This window comes from Poromitra crassiceps (assembly GCF_964638095.1).
Source record: "Poromitra crassiceps genome assembly, chromosome: 20".
In the NCBI taxonomy this organism is placed as follows: domain Eukaryota; kingdom Metazoa; phylum Chordata; class Actinopteri; order Beryciformes; family Melamphaidae; genus Poromitra; species Poromitra crassiceps.
The window spans coordinates 15,770,730-15,790,347 of record NC_139637.1 but is presented as its reverse complement, the minus strand read 5'-3'; the positions used below and the strand labels follow the sequence as shown (position 1 = coordinate 15,790,347).

The 19,618-nt window shown below is 45.5% G+C and overlaps 2 protein-coding genes across 2 annotated transcripts in view; one reads left to right on the top strand and one right to left on the bottom strand.

Moving 5' to 3' along the window:
- The window catches only part of LOC310794746 (zinc-binding protein A33-like), a 219,578-nt gene that overhangs the window by 114,012 nt on the left and 85,948 nt on the right, over positions 1 to 19,618 (bottom strand). The window lies entirely within an intron of this gene.
- krt8 (keratin 8) lies at positions 1,372 to 9,768 on the top strand. Its single transcript, XM_083656824.1, has 8 exons — positions 1,372 to 1,925; positions 4,471 to 4,679; positions 5,744 to 5,804; positions 5,968 to 6,063; positions 6,982 to 7,146; positions 7,412 to 7,537; positions 7,786 to 8,050; positions 8,685 to 9,768. Exons 1-8 carry the CDS (start codon positions 1,500 to 1,502, stop codon positions 9,026 to 9,028), a joined length of 1,692 nt encoding a protein of 563 aa, XP_083512950.1. The 5' UTR covers positions 1,372 to 1,499; the 3' UTR covers positions 9,029 to 9,768.

Here is a 19,618-nt window from a genome sequence, read left to right as displayed (position 1 = left end):
AGAGGAGAATCTATGCTAATCCTCTTGGAATCTATGCTTCTCCTCTGCCTTAGGCTGTGAGATCTGACGCCAAAATATCAGATCAAGAGTAGAATCCGGAGGGACAGGGGATTCGTGCAATGTGCACAATATGTCTCAAAACCATTCAGTGAACTCATATGAACCCAAGGTGGGCGTGGGCATATTTTCTTGTGTTCTTTTATCTTTCTATTTCACTTGATTTAAACTGCACTTCTTTTTTAAGTCTTTCCTCTTTTGTATCTCTTGTCTGTAGGCTACCCGCCTTAAAACATGGAGGCATTGATCTTCCTGACATTCCTGATACACAATCTTTTTTTTAACCTTTATTTATACAGGAGGGGGAGTCTCACTGAGAGCAATGCTCCCCCCTGTTCACATACACACACACACACATTCACACCTGCAAGCTGACCAGTACAACCACAGTCTGATCTGCTGGCCACTGAGCAGCTCCACTGGAGCGGTTGGGGTCAAGGGCCTTGCTCAGGGGCACCTCAAAATTGAAACAAACAGATAAACATTACCCACATGCTCCCTATAGAATCTATATATAGATATAGATATATAGACCTCTTTTATCCAAAGCGATTAGTGGACGACCTGCTCTACCTCCTGAGCTATACTATGTATGTATGTATGTATGTATGTATGTATGTATGTATGTATGTATGTATGTATGTATGTATGTATGTATGTATTTATTATGTACTGTATGTTTGTATGTATGTATTTATTATGTACTGTATGTATGTATGTATGTATGTATGTATGTATGTATTTATTATGTACTGTATGTTTGTATGTATGTATTTATTATGTACTGTATGTTTGTATGTATTATGTAGCCTACTGTGTTTGTATGTATGTATGTACTGTATGTATGTGTGTGTGTGTGTGTGTGTGTGTGTGTGTGTGTGTGTGTGTGTGTGTGTGTGTGTGTGTGTGTGTGTGTGTGTGTAAGCCTATGTACTGTATGTACATTTACATGTATGTTTTTTTACATGTATGTTTGTCTTTGACCCAACAGTTTATGAACTCCAATCCACTCCAATCCCCTCCTGGGCATGGCTATATTATGTCCTGCTTACAGTAAGCACTTTCACATGGAGTGAGAGTGAGAGTTTTCTCTCTCTGACAAGTAAAGAAAGTCTTCTAAAAAGGCCAGGTAGGCTACTGGCTCGGAGTGGCTGGACAATGTGTCATCCAGACCAGCAAGTGTTGCGTTACAGCCCCGCCTCCCTCTCCCCATCACCCAGAGGGGCAGCCAATCGCAGCTCGCCACAGTCCCCTCCCACAGCAACAGGCACTTTAAAACTACTCAGAGGCTTCAGCTCTGCCTATCCACTCCGGTCTCTCCCCTCAGCCGGCCTGCCTTCGCCTCTGCCTCGCCTGCCGAAACCTGTTGGTCTGATCTGCCACCAGACTCCAGTTTCAAACCCCCCCACACACACGAAAAAACTACTACCAGATTTTTCAAAATGGCACAGAGGCAACAGAGGACCACCAGCTACTCCATCAAGTCGTCCTCTTCTGGCACGGCCCCCAGGAGCTTCAGCAGCATGTCTTACTCGGGACCCGGGGCTGTCAGGGCCAGCCAGAGCTACTCCGTCCGCAGCTCCTTCGGAGGAGCCAGGGGCATGGGGGGCGGCGGCGGCATGGGAGGTGGCGGCGGCGGCTACATCTCCAGCTCCTCCGCCTACGGAGGTGGCTACGGCCTGGGCATGGGCATGGGTGGAGGCATGGGCATGGGCGGAGGCCAGGCCCCCATCACCGCCGTGTCTGTGAACAAGAGCCTGCTGGCGCCCCTCAACCTGGAGATCGACCCCAACATCCAGCTGGTGCGCACCCAGGAGAAGGAGCAGATCAAGGGACTCAACAACCGCTTTGCCTCCTTCATTGACAAGGTACACACAACTTGGAAAAGTCACATAGGCTAGATGTGTGTGTGTGTGTGTGTGTGTGTGTGTGTGTGTGTGTGTGTGTGTGTGTGTGTGTGTGTGTGTGTGTGTGTGTGTGTGTGTGTGTGTGTGTGTAGATGTGTGTAGTAGGTGTGTGTGTGTGTGTGTGTGTGTGTGTGTGTAGATGTGTGTAGTAGGTGTGTGTGTGTGTGTGTGTGTGTGTGTGTGTGTGTGTGTGTGTGTGTGTGTGTGTGTGTGTGTGTGTGTGTGTGTGTGTGTGTGTGTGAGTGTGTGTATCTGCACCATTCAAGGTTGCCAAGGCAGTGCACTTTGCCTTGTGCTTGTAAAAACCCCAGAAAATGTGATCGGAGGGCGGAAAGACAGTGGGCGTGTACAACACTGTGTAGCCGATCGAGCCGATTGAAAAGTCACCATATGTTTGCCATATGTAGATGCTGATCCTATCTCTTTGGCTGCTGCCAGTTGATTTATTATCTGCTTTTTTTTCTTCTTTCTTTTTACGTCACTAACATAGCCAAGGCAGAGAAGATCTTATGGTCTTATGGTTTTGGCACTCCTTTTATAGTGATGAAAAACAGGCATATGAGAGAGAGAGAGAGAGAGAGGGAGAGGGAGAGAGTGGGTGGGGGGGGGGAGAAAAGGGCGTGTCATCACGGTGGAGCATAGCCTAGAGGTTGTGATATGAGTTACCTTGGGAATGGTCCCTCCCTTAGCTGGGGTGTGGCACTTTATGATATAGCTCCCCCGATGGACAGACAATCACCCCACGCCCCCCCACTCGCCCGGAGACACACATTATAGCACGTTATTCGCTAACTGACGATGATGCATGTAGACTTTTTGTTACACTGACACATTTCCAAGGAGTTAAGCTCCCAGGGAAAGTGAATATTAGCACGCTGACTTTTGTACTTTTGTGTTGTTTTTCCACCGCGATTAGGGCACTTCCTTCCTGTGATAGGCTGATTTCACACATTCCTTCCTGTGATAGGCCGATTTCACACACAACGCTGCATCTGTCTCCATTGGCCTGGTTTAGTGGGTTAATATTTAAAAAGGGCCGGCTGGTTTCATGTTCTGCTCGATGCCAGTCTACTGGCCACGTAACAACTCTCCTTCTCCCTTCGCCAGGGTTACAACAAAGGGATTCTCTGGGCATTTTCTCATCGCTTTGCCAACTCCCCCCCCCACTTACCCTAGCATCTGTTATCACGTGATAACAGTCTGTTTCTTAGGTAACTTATTATCCGTCACGTTGTTTACTCCGGTTCAGTTGAGGCATGTTAAGGATCTTCTCTAATCTTCTTCACATCTCGCCCTCGTGAACTCTGGAATGTGTCTGGGGAGCAAAGGTACACCCGACCGAAGAGTCGCATATCTGTTTTCACACCCTGTTATTACTGTCCACAAATATGCAATCGCCGTGCCCCTCCTCCTCCTATCCTATAGCTCCCACCTCCATCTTTCCTCTCTCCCCTCTCTCTCACTGCCCAGAGATCATCATCATCCTCCTCCCCCCTCCAGCTTACATACAAACTCCCCCCCGCACTCCCGACTCCCCTCTGCCTCCCCTCCCTCCTCGTCCCTCATCACCACCAAGGGACACAGTTCAATATTTACCTTTCCTGCATCTGCATGCAAATGTTGCCCAGTTTCATCTCCCTGCCCCCATTGTCCCTTTATCTTAACCAAGTTGTTTTAGTTGCCTAAACACAACCGCAGTGACGTTTTCACATCAAACAACATTTTCAAACGATTTTCAAATCGGCCGACATTTTCAAAAATGAACTAATACACGTAGCGACGTTTTGAAATGAAATCGACATTTTCAAATGAATGTCGGAAAGTGCGGCGACGCACCTTGTGGGCGTCGTGTCTGAAGGGGTATAGGAAACAAACGGACATTGCGCTCGTAGTAGGGGGTCGGAGGACTCGTCGGTCCAGCTCGGACGGCGGCGGCGGTGGATGCTTCGCTAAACCTGCGAAAACAGGAAGACGACGACATGCGGGAGAAGGGTTAACTACCTCGATTCCTCTAGCACCAGCTTTTTCCAACCACCACCCACCCACCCCCCCACACCCACCTCCTGTCCTGTCAGGATGCACGTACATCAGGCCTTCCTATGGAAAACACCACAGCCAGCCTGGAAAACACAGCCAGCAGCTGCTTACATCAAAGATAGATTAGAACAATAAACACCGGAGATGGTGAATAGTGGCTTATGGTCAGGCTTTGCATTAGCTTGATTATGTCACAGAGGCGATGCTATTATGTCAGAGCAGAGCAGGCTGCTGTTACATCACACTCTTGAATGGAGTCTCATCTTTGATAATGGCCGACAGAAAGATAATTCAAGAATAGTTCGTAACTGATCGATGACAAAGGCTGGCATATCTTATGCTAGATAATTGTCATTTCTTACAGTACAGATCTTCTGCTTGTTTGCTCAGCGATTGGTCGATTGAATTCAAACCATTCATTCATTCAATAATCTAACCCTTCTGCTCCCTCTGCTTCTCCACACGCCAGGTCCGCTTCCTGGAGCAGAACAACAAAATGCTGGAGACCAAGTGGAACCTGCTGCAGGGACAGACCACCACGCGCTCCAACATCGACGGCATGTTCGAGGCCTACATCGCCAACCTGCGCCGGCAGCTGGACGGCCTGGGCAACGACAAGATGAAGCTGGAGGCTGACCTGCACAACATGCAGGGCCTGGTGGAGGACTTCAAGAACAAGTGAGTGTGTGTGTGTGTGTGTGTGCGTGTGTGTGTGCGTGTGCGTGGGAGGAATGGGGGGGGGCTAGGAGGACTGCTAATTAGCTGTTTAGGTAGCATCAGGCCTGTTTAGACGTAATAAGATACTATTGAAGGTAAATAGGGGGTTAGGTATCTACCTATTTAGGATGCATATAGTCTATTTAGGATACAAAGAACCTGTTTAGGGCCAGAAAAGACTTCAATAACAAATGTGTGTTGAAAGGGGGGAAGCGAGAGAACAGAATAATGGACAGATGTGTTTTTTTAAGATAATGTATACACAGGAAGTAGTGCCAGATCTATATGTGAGTGTGAATAGAAGATGGGAGTAATGCGTGGGAGGTCGAAGGTGCAGTGACTTTGAGGAAATCGACTATTATGCTGTTGTCAAATCCAACACAATGGTGATTTCCTGGATTCGTTTTCGGATGTAGATTACTTTTTCCGCTAAAGTTCCCGGGAAAAAGGCGAGGAGAAGAAGAACAACTTCTGAAATGACTGAATTCCAGTCTGCCGGCGTCACTGGACGGGGCGCGCGCGCCGTCTTTTGTGGGGGCTACTCCCTACATCTGTCCATTGAGTGACCTCATTCGATCTCCAGGGAGTTACAGCACTGAACAGGCATGTGCTGCAAAACCCATTACGTTAAAATATGACGGAGGGTGAAAAGCGTCGACATGACCCAGTTGGGTGTCTGTCAGCAAAGCCGCGCCGAACGAGACACACAAGCACGCATCGCACGCAGCCACACACATGCGCAAATAAAGGTGCAGCACGTATATCTGTAGATCAGCTGAAGTCAGAGGAGCCCCGGGGGAAGAATATCAGCTACAGCGCTCATGCCTTAATTGGCTCGGACTCAACAATCATTGTATAAGGCAGATATCCCAAAGGAGATAGAGAGCGAGGGGTGGATTACTTGCGCCCCCTAGTGTTAGATGGATGTATAAACTCTCCAAACTGCACAGGAACATGATGTACTAAGACTTTTCTGGCTAGTGCATACGTTCTGAATCAAACTTTTTCCCCCTCTCTCCTTTCAGGTACGAGGATGAAATCAACAAGCGTACAGAGTGTGAAAATGACTTTGTGCTCATCAAGAAGGTCAGCATCAACATTTATTGAACTTTTCTTTGAGTTTGTTCTGCAAATTGGATACCCTGACTGCATTCTCCTTTTTAACATTTTGACTTTTATTTCACCAAGAAGAAGTTAATACGACTTGATTGCGCTGTCCGGTCCAACTGTTTGATTCTGTGTCCTTCAGGACGTTGACGAGGCCTACATGAATAAGGTCGAACTGGAGGCTAAGCTGGAGAGCCTGACAGATGAGATCAACTTCCTCAGGCAGATCTACGACGAGGTACGGACAGAATCCACTGCGCTATTTGCTTCCCTTCTTGGTCAGAGAGCCTCAGTCATCTTAATAATAATAAATAATAATAGATGGGACTTATATAGCGCTTTTCCAGGGCTCAAAGACGCTTTACAATAGGCTAAACAAAACTAAACACTGAGGGGGGCGGGGGGAGACGTTAGTGAACATATAACGACAGAGATTACACTAAACACTGAGTACTATGTGGGGGGGGGGGCGATAGTGGTGGGACAAGACAGTAGACAGAGACAGCACACTAGCAAGGATAGGGGGAGGGAGCAGAGGGACTAAGGGAAGGCGGTGGAAAAGAGATGGGTTTTGAGGCGGGAGTGGAAGACTGTGAGGGACTCTGATGTTCTGATGTCTTGGGGGAGGGCGTTCCAGAGTCTGGGAGCTGCCCGAGAGAAAGCTCTGTCCCCAAAGCTGCGGAGTTTGGACTTGGGGGTGGAAAGGAGGTCGGCTGAGGAGGATCTGAGGGACCGGGAGGTCCCTCAGAGCATGCTGTCCCTTGAGCATGCTGCTCCACTCTTCTGAGAGAGTAACCATCACGAGTTAGATCACAGCAATGATAGCAAGTTAGAAGTGTATCGTCTTAACCGTAAACGGCTGCGTGCTTGTTGCTTACATCAACACATTTTTTTTAGGTAGCTGTCCTTTTTCACTCATGACATGGTTATGATTTTTGTGGTTTCATTTGGGAACGGATTGTTCCCTCGCTGTGTTTACGGCTTTTCCCGACATCTGTTTACCATCTCGACTTGCCTCTTGTGCTGTTTCTACTGAATACGTCGGATGGTTTATCTTCTTGTGGTGCGGTTTGAATGGACAACATTGCAAAGGCCTCTTCAGTATTTTGTTTTTTGCCAAGTGTTTAATATCTCTCTTTCATTCTCACTTCTCCAGGAACTGCATGAACTCCAGGGCCAGATCAAGGACACATCAGTCATCGTGGAGATGGACAACAGCCGCCACTTGGACATGGACGCCATCGTGGCTGAAGTGCGCGCTCAGTATGAAGACATCGCCAACCGCAGCCGTGCCGAGGCCGAGACGTGGTACAAGACCAAGGTGACGAAGGATTCTCTTGTACTCGTCTTGTCATGCTCATGTTTCAGTTGAGGTTTCTGAACCATGGTTTTGTAGTTTAAATTCTCCTTACATTTGGAATGTGTATACCGGTACTTATAATGCACCGTTTATCTTGAGCATGAACCATGGGTCCAATCATCTCTTGAACATAAGCCTCAGCAATAACACTCATCCCTTCATGAGTCAGTACACAAGTTCAGTAGGCTTTCAAAATAATCTCGATGTTTTCCTGATGTTCACGTAGTACGAGGAGATGCAGACATCTGCCACCAGATACGGAGATGACCTGAGGTCCACCAAGACAGAGATCGCAGACCTGAATCGCATGATCCAGAGACTGACATCAGAGATTGATGGCGTCAAGGGACAGGTATGTGGAAGAAACACATGAGGTATCTTATCAAACCTGTGGTATCATGGTTCAACGTTTAGATCCAGGCAGCTGAAATTGAACAGAAAACTGTAATCTGTCAACACGTGATAGTGCTTGACTCTTAATCTTAGACAACATTCCAACTTGAACAAATATATAGTGATATTTAACAGGTAATGCACGACATTCTATACAGTATGTAGGCCCAGAGTGTGGACTTAGCTTTCTTCTCCATCTTCTCTCAGCGTGCCAACCTAGAGGCCCAGATCGCCGAGGCTGAGGAGCGCGGCGAGATGGCCGTGAGGGACGCGAAGATGCGCATCAAGGACCTGGAGGACGCCCTGCAGAGAGCCAAGCAGGACATGGCCCGCCAGATCAGAGAGTACCAGGACCTGATGAACGTCAAGCTGGCACTGGACATTGAGATCGCCACCTACAGGAAACTGCTGGAGGGAGAGGAGGACAGGCTGGCAACCGGCATCAAGACTATCAACATCTCCCAACAGAGCTGTAAGTCAACTCGTCTGTGCCCTGTCCTTGCGCTAGAACTGGACTCGTTTCTGTTGCATTCTTTGTACTGCATACCATGATGAAGATACTCAGAGTGTGTACATCAGAAAAACACAGTTCCTTTAGAGCACACATGGGCAAAATGCGGCCCCAGGGCCGGACCCGGCCGCTGGACCATCTCAATCCGGCCCTCAACGGTCTCAAAAGAAAGAAAAAACAACCCCCAAAAACTAACTAAAAGGCAGAATTATGTTAATAAATCTCATCTGCTAACAGCCATTGGATTTGTATCACAGATACAAATACATATATGTATCATATATGATATTATATCAGGGGATTAACAGGAGAAATGATCAATCACAGAGGGAAAGAGGGTTAAAAGTAGGGAGTTATGATAGCTATGATGTCCAATGTGTGGCCCTTCGCTTACTTGATGTAAGTCAGTATGGCCCAAATGTTAGAGGTACATGAAATATGCCTGTCAAGTTCTTTTAGAAATCAAGTCCATAGTCGCACAGCCAATGGTTTATATTTGTGACGTTTCAGTCTTTCTCAAGACCTACATTCCTTTACAAATTCAATCGATTTTTAATAGATTCCATAACCTCTCCCCCCCCCCCCCCCCCAACAGCGAGCTACAGTGGCTTCCCTATGGAGAGCGTGAAGAGCAGCTACTCCAGCGGCTACTCCAGCGGCTTCGGCGGCGGCTACGGCAGCAGCGGAGGCTACGGCAGCGGCAGCTACGGCAGCGGCGGTGGCGGCGGAAGCGGCAGCTACGGCGGCGGCAGCAACAGCTACGGCTTCAGCTCCGGCAGCAGCGGCGGCGGCTACGGCTCCGGCAGCGCGGGCGGCTACGGCAGTGGCGGCGGCAGCAGCGTCACCACCACGCAGAACAAGAAGAGCGTAGTCATCAAGATGATCGAGACCAAGGACGGCAAAGTGGTGTCCGAGTCCTCCGAGGTGGTCGAGGATTGAGCAGCTCAGTGTCGAGGTTTAGCTACCCCTTGTCCGCTACTACTACTACGATCTCCTCTGCCTAGTCTGGTAGTTTTTTATACTCACAGTTCACTCCCCGACTCTCATCTAATAAGCACATCTGAAGCAAAAATGCTTGCCAGACACTCTCCGATAGGCCTTAAAAGGTGTATTTCTAGTGAAGCAATAAACAATTCTAACTCTACCAAAGATCTGAAAGGGACCAAAGAATCTATTTTGTCAGTCATATTTTTGTATGTCTGAGGTCTGTTTGTTCGTCCGTACTGAAACAGTTGTTTGAAGTTCTAGTCTCACAAAGTGACAAATATTCAGCGGGCAAATTGCAACTATGAAAAAACATAGCATTTCCCTCCAAATCTATGCAACATCTATTCCATACGCGAAGGGCTGTTCCCCTTGAAAAATGGACAAAGTGGTATTGTCAAAGGAATGTGAATGTACTGAAACAGTGCTTCAGTGTTTTTGGTCAACTAATGTCTTAAGAATACCTGCTACAGTAGGTAGTGCATGTCTTCCCTGTGTGTGTGTGTGTGTGTGTGTGTGTGTGTGTGTGTGTGTGTGTGTGTGTGTGTGTGTGTGTGTGTGTGTGTGTGTGTGTGTGTGTGTGTGTGTGTGTCCTGTAACTGTAACTGTGTTCGACCCCTTAGGAGGCTGCCCGCGTCTGACTATTGTCCTGAGGTGCTGTTTTTGCTACCAAACCAAATAAAATGTGTTTACTGAAAAACATGCTCTTCTCTGTAGCCTGTTTGTTTTTTAGCTCCGATTGCATCGCTCACAGAAAGAAAGAAAGAAAGAACAAAGGGATGGAGTTTGGGAGGGAGGTATGAATGAATAAAAAAAAAAAATATATCTCCTAAACAGAGTAGTTGGCTACAGGCCAGAAAGTTAAATTCTGAAGGCCATAGTCCCCAGTTGCACAAAGCACCTTAGGTTAAGATTTCCCTTCGGGTCAAAGTTATTGTAAAGTGTCCATAAAATAGAATCTGCTGCACAAAACACCCTTAAATCTTGTGCTTATGTTTTCCTTCAAATGTTTAACCTTATGGAGAAGATTTAAGGGTGTTTTGTGCAGCCGATTCTATTTTATGGACACTTTAACTTTGACCCTAAAGGGAATCTTAACCTAAGGTGCTTTGTGCAACTGGGCCCATAAATCTACAAATATATAGAAGAAGGTAACAATTTACACCATAGGTATGACTGTATCACATCTCTATTATGGCCTGTTTGTGCAGGAAGAAAATGATTGATAAATGCACTTTTACGGTTAACAGATATAGGCTTAGTGTGGGTGTAGAGGTTTTGCTGGGCAGATCTCTCTCGCTCTCTCTCTCTCTCTCTCACACACACACACACACACACACACACCAGCTCAGTGGCCTTGTGGTCTGAGTGTACGCCCTGAGACTGGGAGGTTGTGAGTTCGATCCCCGGCCGAGTCATACCATAGACTATAAAAATTGGACCCATTGCCTCCCTGCTTGGCACTCAGCATCAAAGGGTTGGAATTGGGGGGTTAGATCACCATATGATACCCGAGCGCGGTGCTGCTGCCGCTCACCGCTCCCCCAGGGGATGGGTCAAATGCGGAGAACAAATTTCACACATTGTGTGACAATCAGTGGGACTTTACCTTCACACACACACACACACACACACACACACACACACACACACACACACACACAGATATACACAGTATACCTTATGTGTGTGTGTATCATCTTCTACTTACCACCAGGTGGCACTATCTCACCATGAGAACAGAGTGCATAATGATAGCCTGCAGAGGGAGCGCTTGTACTGTAGCAGTGAGGGTTCATACTCATGTGTTATTACTACACCGTTAATGCATGGTGTTGAATTATGCATGCAATGAACTGCATGGTCAGGGCACCTGTGGACATCTGCGACCTACTCCATCCCTCACCAGTAGGTCTCTTAGGTCTTCTGACCAGGGCTTACTGCTTGTCCCTCACTCTCTAGGCTTAAGACAAAAGGTGGTCGAGCCATTGAAATTGTGGCACCTATGCAGTGGTTCCCAACCTTTTTGGTCTTATGTACCCATTGAGCTGTTCTGCCATGCCAAAGTACCCCCTCACTCATGTGTGTCGATGATTTTCTGAAATTTGTTTTATTAAAATGATATTAAACTTTTAGTAGGCCTATCTAACACATCTGCTTATTCAATGGAAATCGTTTGAATTACCCCCTTTAATACAATTCTTTAATACAATTCTAACTGTTTTCAATTGGAAAAATTTGTCCGTTTTACTAAGATGGGTCTATGAAATTACTTGGAATGATGTTTTAATCATTTTGTAAATAAATTATAATCCCTTTCCAAGTACACCCTGCAAGATGCTCAAGTACCCCTAGGGTACACGTTCACGTACCCCTGGTTGGGAAACACTGACCTATGGAACGCTCTTCCACTGGACACTAGAGATCTGCAGACTCTGTTGACACTCATCTGTTCAGACTGGCCTTTATCTAGCCTCTTGTGTCTGTATTTATGTGTTATGTCCTTTGATTTTATGTTTTATTGTTTCTTACAGTTTCATGGTCTTATATTTCAAGCACTGTGACTTTGCTCTCTGAAAAGTCATACATACTGTATAATAAACTTTACTTACTTGTAAACTCTGTGTGTGTGTCTGGGATCCCTAAGATGCACTACTGGCTCAAATGGGTCCACTTATAGCTTCTCAGGAGTTATCTATTCTAGTAGAGTTGGTGATCATGTTCCAGGCGATTTAAAAAGCATATACTTGTTTATGGACCCAGCACAAAATTATATTTAATGAGGAATACCCTTGAAGGTGAGGCAGCCTATAACAGCCGTTCAGGAAGTGGAGGGTAGCAACCAGAGCTAACAGTTATTTGCTGCTTTCCCATATGGAGGCAGTATTGTGTCACAAAGTCTCACCAACATACACCCACATTTGAAATGATGCACTTGATGTAATCACATACACATTACACAAGGACAGCTCAAAAATGAAGCATGAACTTAAGCATTCTTTAAGCATGAATGCAATTTCACTAATGAAGTTTCACTAGTTTTGACATTCAGCGAAAGCGTCTGTCCGGTGTTTGTCTGATGCAGACCTGGATCAAATAGTACTGGCAAATACGTCTGAAGGATTGTTCTGCACTACAGTATACAAATGTGTGGGATTTACCACGACAAAACGACTCAGATCATGGTAGATCAGATCATGGTAGATACTGAATGTTGGTGAAATTATCTCTGTCTTAACCTGTTGGCACAGAGAAACATTTGAAAACATACAGAAATACCCATTGTAATAGGTGAGCACATCAATATATTTGATGTGTGATATATTTATTTAGATGGATTTATTTTTATTTTTATGGCACAAGGGTTTTCTGGTTTTCTATTACCCCCCCCCCCCTCTTCCAGTCTAAACAGGTTGAAAACTGCCACGCTTAATATCGTTTGGTCCGCGACTCCTTATATTTTTCTGTATGCGCCCCACAACCAAAAACGTTTGGCCACCCCTGTAAGGTAGATAAAGTGGAGATTAACACCCGTTTATTTATCTTGTGTGCTGTTTGGTTTAGCTCATTCTGCCACACTGCAAATGCTGTATCCCAATCTCTTTCTCTCTCTCTCTCTCTCTCTCTCTCTCTCTCTCTCTCTCCCTCTCTCTCTCGCTCCCTCTCTCTCTCTCTCTGTCTGTCTCTCTCCCCTCTCTCTCTCTGTCTGTCTCTCTCTCTCCCCCTTCTCTCTCCCTCTCTCTCTCTCTCTCCCCTAATTGGAAGGATTTCCCATACTATCCAGTATCAGGGCTGGTGGCCAAGATGCTGCATCCTACAGTATAATGCTAAAATATGCATGGGTAGATATAGCAGGCGAGAGAAAGGCAGGCTTTGGTTTGTGGTTACAGCAGGTGACAGGTGTTAATTAACTCAGAGGTGATGACTGACAGGGCTCTAGTGGCAAAGTTCATCCTTTTCTCGGGGCAAGCTGGTGCACCTCTGTGCAAATCTGGCAACCCTCACCCCCGCTGCCTCACATCAGGCGATGAATAAAAAGGTCAAATGAGTTAAACCACGTGCAGTGTGTCATTTCTGACACTGGGGGTCTCAATCAAAACAATCACAAAAGATGTGGTGAAACGACGCTGTGAAGTACAGTAGTTCAAATCTATTCTAAAAGATAATGGGAGCCAGTGTATAAAGAGGCGCCAAAGTGATGCGATCGCGTATATTCGTTGTGGTTAAGAGCCTGACAGCTGAGCCCTGTACAGTCTGGAGTCGATTCAGAGATTTTTGGTTCAGGCAGGTAAAAAAAGGCTGTTGCAGCAGTAATCAGGCGTGATGAAATGATGGCGTGTAAAATGGTTACTGTGTCTTTAAAGTTCAAATAGATCATATTTTTGAAATGTTTCTAAGATGATAAAAACATGATTGCACAAGCTTTGTGGTGCGCTGCTGAAAACTTAAATTACTATCAAACCATACGCCAAGATTCCTTGCAACAGGCATGAAATTATCCAATAGGGGGACCAGCCGTAGGCAGAAGGGGGTCGCTGTTTACTGTTTTGTTTGAGTTCAGCTGAAGAAAATGTGTTGCCATCCAGCTTTTGACATCAAAGAGGCAGTCATTAAGTGAATCTAACGGGCAGGTACATCTGCGTATCATCAGCATAAAAATGAAAAGAGACACCATTTCTCTGAATAATGTGCCCAAAGGGAAGCATGCTAGAAAATAAACTCGGTTCCAAAACCGACCCCTGCGGCACACCATACTTGAAATGAAGAGACATGGTTAATTGTTCATAGAGACACAGAATTTCCTATTCGACAGGTAAGATGAAAACCACTCTAAAGCTCAGTCTGTCTAACAGGATCATCCATCAGCCATCAGCAGCAGCTATTAATCTTGAGTAAACTTGAGCACGGCGGTCTCAATGCTGTGATACCTCCGGAAGCCAGATTGAAACTTTTCAAAAATGTTATGCACAGAGAAATTGAAAAAAGAAAAGAAAAAACTCACACAAGCAGTTCTAAAATAATCAGGGATTGTTAGAAAGGTTCCCTGTAAGGTGTCACCTATATTCACGGTGAGATGGGGCCCAATCCGGGGCCAAACAGGGCTGTCGGGTCCACCAGGGAGTGTATGACATCATACCAGGGGTGTATGACATCACAATGGACATCATCAGCAATGAAGCATCACGATAAGCAACAAGGAATAACTCAGTGATAGATAACTGGGCGTCACAGAGAGGTGACATCTTCTTCTTCTAATGGTTTTCCAGCAGACTGGATGCCTTGCGGCACATTGCTGCCTCTCACAGGATGGTCTCACTCTAGACCTGGTTCTTCTTCTTTCAAGTTTCCGGTGTTTCTCACACCTCCTCAATCTTGGCTGTTGCGCCTCGTCTCATGTTCCTCCGCTCCTCATCCCTCCTGAGCAACGCGTCTTCACCTTCGTGAAGGGGTCCTCCGTTAATAGAACTTTCAGCCCAGGGGTGGAAGCCATCGTCTGGTTCCTTGAGGTGACATCATCAGAGCCACAAGTATTTCCCAACATCAGAAGTGATGTCATAGGTTCCGCACTGATTACATCATCAGTGATGTCATATAGCTGCCAGGCTTGGACAGCTATAAATAGAGGCAGGTGGCAGCCCTCAGTAATGTATCTCATTGAGAACAATGTCTACCTCTGGTTATGACTCAGGAAGCTCAAGCGAGCATGAGGATGAAAGATAGGCATTCCCCTGCCATTAGGATGTGGGGGGAGCGGTGGGTATGGAGGGAGCCTAACTACATCCAACGTTCTAACCAGCATTCCTGGGCCACCGACCGCCAACAAGCAAGAAGCACGCGAAACACCCGAGGCCTCGGGTGCCCCTGCTGACCACCCGGAAGGGTGACCCATAACGGGACTCAGTGGTCGACCAAGGGGCGGGTTCCAGGACGGGGTCAAGGAAGACCTCTTCCGAACAGGGACACAACCATTAGACAAGGAACAGAAATAAACGGGGCCCAACAGATTCTATTACTTTTAGTAAAACTGTTGTTGGTATTACATAGAAGAGAAGTTCACACAAGGTCATGGGATAAAACTGGTTCAAACGTTCTTGTTTGAACGTGAAGGATGTGTGAAGGATGTGGCATGCGGGGATAATAGAGAGGCTCTAATTGACTCCATTTTATCAGTAGATAAGATAAACAAATACACCTCACAATCAGCACCACTTTCAACTGGATTTACCAGCTGATTGACACTCTTAAAAATGTAGTTATGTTGATGGGCAGAAATCAGTTATAGTGTGGGTTCGTCGTACCCTTAACCATATTGTTATATCTAATAATAAAGGCGCGGACAAAATCAAAGCTGGAGAAAGAGATCATGACAAGAGGTAGCTCACTCTGGCCCTAAAAGCAAGACACCCCCCATTACGTGTTCTGTTCTGCAAATCAAGTTTTGTTCCCTTAAAGATGTGAGCAGAGCAATACAGCTTCCCTTGATCTGTCTGATGGAGCAGATCAGCAGAGCAGTCAAATGTATGGTGTGTGTGTGTGTGTGTGTGTGTGTGTGTGTGTGTGTGTGTGTGTGTGTGTGTGTGTGTGTGTGTGTGTGTGTGTGTGTGCGTGTGTGTGTGTGTATGTGTGTGTATGTATGGTGTGTGTGTGTGTGTGTGTGTGTGTGTGTGTGATACTTATAGAAGAACACCCCTCTCTCTCCGGATCAAGTTCAAAATCCTGGTCATCACCTAAAAGCCTTCATCAACTCCCTCCCCCCCCCCCCTTCAAAGACCTCCTCTCCCCCTACCAACCCTACCAACCCTCCCGGGTCCCACAGATCCACCTCAGCTGACCAAGTCCAACCTCCACAGTTTTGGGGACAGATCTTTTCCTCAGGCAGCTCCCAGGCTCTGGAACTCCCTTGCCCAAGACATCGGAAGCTCAGAATCCCTCACAGTCTTCAAGTCCTGCCTCGAGACCCATGCACCCCCACAAAACCCCCCCCCCCCCCCCCCCCCCCGACGCACGTCTGCCTAGCCAATTGTATTATACTGTAGGATAGGTTTTAAGCACAGGGACGGAATCAGTAGACCTAATACTTTGTTGAAGGCTGTTCCAGAGCCTAAGGGCCATCACAGCAAACAATCACCTCTTCATTTCATCCTAGACTCTGGGACTGTTTTTTTTTTATTCAAAGCACCACCATCACCCCTAGGTTTTTGGCTTGTGGTTGAACATAGTACCTGAATAGCTCATCCAGGGTCTGGGAAATGATATTCGGCTTGTGGTTGAACATACCTGGATAGCTGATCCAGGTTCTGGGTAATGATATTTGTGAAGGCAGAGGGGGCAAGCAATACAACCCCAGTCTTGGAGGAAGTTCGGTGTCATCCAGGATTCAATGTGCTCTAGGCATTTCCACAGTGTAAGTAGTTCAGCCTGGTTATCCGGTTTGAGTGGGTAGATCTGTGAGTTGTTGGCTGTAGTGTACTGTTCATATTTAAACTGAACACCAAATATGTTAATACACTGCTTTATTCCGTTGACACACGGAGCTGTCTTAGCTTCCCACACCCCGGTAACTTCCTGGAAAAATCACTACGTGACCTCTTAACCCCCTTAATCTTTAACCTCCTGGAGGTGACGCACACTCTATCCCTCCCCTTATTAGCTGTTGTGTCTTACATCAAAATATCTCATGTATAACTATAAAAACTCTGGCCACTTGTATTGCATATAGCATACGGTATTCAGATGTCAATACAATTCTTTTCAGCACTCACTTACTATAACCAATACATAAGTACAGGTATTTACGGCAAACACATAATATAAATTATTATTATAAAATTTCCCCTTTCATATAGATGAAAGATACATCATAGTCCCTTTCATAGGAACATGCCTGAGTGGCGAGGGATGGACTACCCTGCCATTAAAGGAGAATTCTGTTTTTTTTTTTACAACCTGGACCTTATTTCCTTACATGACAGTCCATGACATATGGTAAAGACACTGAATATTTATCTTATTTCGAGAATATGGATGATGCATTTGAATTCGATGGCCGCCCATATTTATTTGAAGTGGAATAACGGGAAACGGGCTTAAACCGAATGTTTTAGGTCACTCAAGATTCTCTGGATCAAGTGTTGGCTTGGTTCGAGACTTAAAACTCGTTATATTTGGATTTATCGAAATGTCTATGGAGAAAGTGGACGCGGAACTTACTTCCGGGGCAAATTACGTGGCGAAACATCACGTGCCTGTTGAGCTCTATTGGCGGAGCCAGGAGTGGGGTGTCTCTAATATTAAAGGTCTCTGACTGTATGTTATGTCATACTTTGCAGCATGTTCGGCACATCAATGTCCACTTCTTTGTGCTTGGTGATCCAGCCTACCCTCTGTGGGAATGGCTCGTGAAAGGTCTGTCCTTACCCCTCATCAGCTATCTACCTCAGTGCTGCTAGGACAGCAGTTGAAATTGCATTTGCGAGGTAAAAATCAAGATGGTTCCTCTTAAGCGGAGTGACTTCCACTTCACTTTTCCCCACGTTAGTGGTATAACTTAATACAACAATAGGTAAAAATATATATCATCAGGATCAGACAGAATAAACCAGTTTTAAAAAGGTACGTCTTGAGACGGGATTTGATGTTCTGTTGTTGTTGCAAGTATTCATCTGCCTGGCAAGAAACGTTTTCTGATTCTGACTCTTATTCTGAGGAAGGACGGTCAGGGTGAGGCTGGGTGAATGGCTAGGGGGAGGGGCCACAAGGACCAGGGGAAGAGGTCAGGGGTGATTTAGGGAGAAAAGTTAGAAACACACAGGGTGCGCCTCCTCCCAACGAGATGTGGCCTGTAGTACAGTGTGTTTGAAAGGTTAGATGGAGTTGGGAGTTAAAAGGTTAGGAGTTCAGAGCAGATATTGAGTGTAACAGTAGAGATGGATGATTTGGAGCTGGGGCGATTTTCATTTCATTTATCTTTATTTACCCAGGGAGGGCCATTGAGAGCACGCTCTCTATTTTGAAGGACGCCCTGAATACAACACATCAAAACACAAAAGACAGAAGCAGTGATCTGACCAAACATGGCAATACAAAATCAATTATAAAAACAACTATATATAACACCTAAAACGGTTATATAAACCAATTATAGCAATTATAACAACTACTAGAAAATAATAAACATTTATTAATCAATAGAAACAATAAGACTTCAGACTAATAAGCCCTGAAGTCTGTTTCCACGTATCTTAGTGAGCCCTGAAGTCTGTTTCCACGTATCTTAGTGAGCCCTGAAGTCTGTTTCCACGTATCTTAGTGAGCCCTGAAGTCTGTTTCCACGTATCTTAGTGAGCCCTGAAGTCTGTTTCCACGTATCTTAGTGAGCCCTGTAGTCTGTTTCCACGTATCTTAGTGAGCCCTGAAGTCTGTTTCCACGTATCTTAGTGAGCCCTGAAGTCTGTTTCCACGTATCTTAGTGAGCCCTGAAGTCTGTTTCCACGTATCAGGGACGAAATGGGCGGAAGTGGTCTTTCCTGACTTGGTTCTTACACATCCAATCCCAATGTATGCCTGCAAACGCATACAATATCCTATGACCTATGACCCCAGAAAAATCAATAAATCAATAAATCAATAAATCAATAAATCAATAAATCAATAAATACATAAATAAATAAATAAATAAATAAATAAATAAATAAATAAATAAATAAATAAATAAAAACTACAATCTTGTTGTTTTCGAGTCTGCCAAGCCACCTTTTTGTATAAGACACAATGATGAATGGGAAACCCGTCAACGGTGATGAACCAGCAGAGCACTATGAAATACCACATCTAGAGGCTTCAATGTACAGTAGGTAAAGTATGCATGTAGAGGACATCACCATACTCAAACACAGACATAATGATTGATTGCACAATGGTCTTCCAACTGAGGGAAGAAAAACAAGACTTGTTTCTGTACACACACACACACACACACACACACACACACACACACACACACACACACACACACACACACACACACACACACACACACACACACACACACACACACACACACACACACACACACACACACACACACACACACAATAAACAATCATTCCCATCAGCTTTTTAGTAAGGTGTTCCCCAGCTTCAGAAAGCCACATTTGTGGCCAAATGTCAAAATATTTATATGAATTAATCATTTCAATGTGGAGAGTATGAATACCTATACAGGCATGAATCCCATGAGACCTTGAAAACAACATAATATTGTCAGAATTCAGGACAAGCTTGTGGCCAATACGAGACAACTGAAACACCTCAAAAGCAGACTGCAGGCTTGCAGCAGCCGATCTAAGAGTGGGGCCAGTACTATACAAAATTGTGTCATCTGCATGGTCTGAATCCTGATTGTTGAGGATGGAGAATATTGCATACCTCCAACTGAGAGTCAGCCAAGGATTTGAGAACTTTGGCCAAACAGCAGTCTCAATATTGGACAAGAGTTCAATGGAAGACTGTGGATAGAGGGGTCAGAGGTTAATCAGCATAATT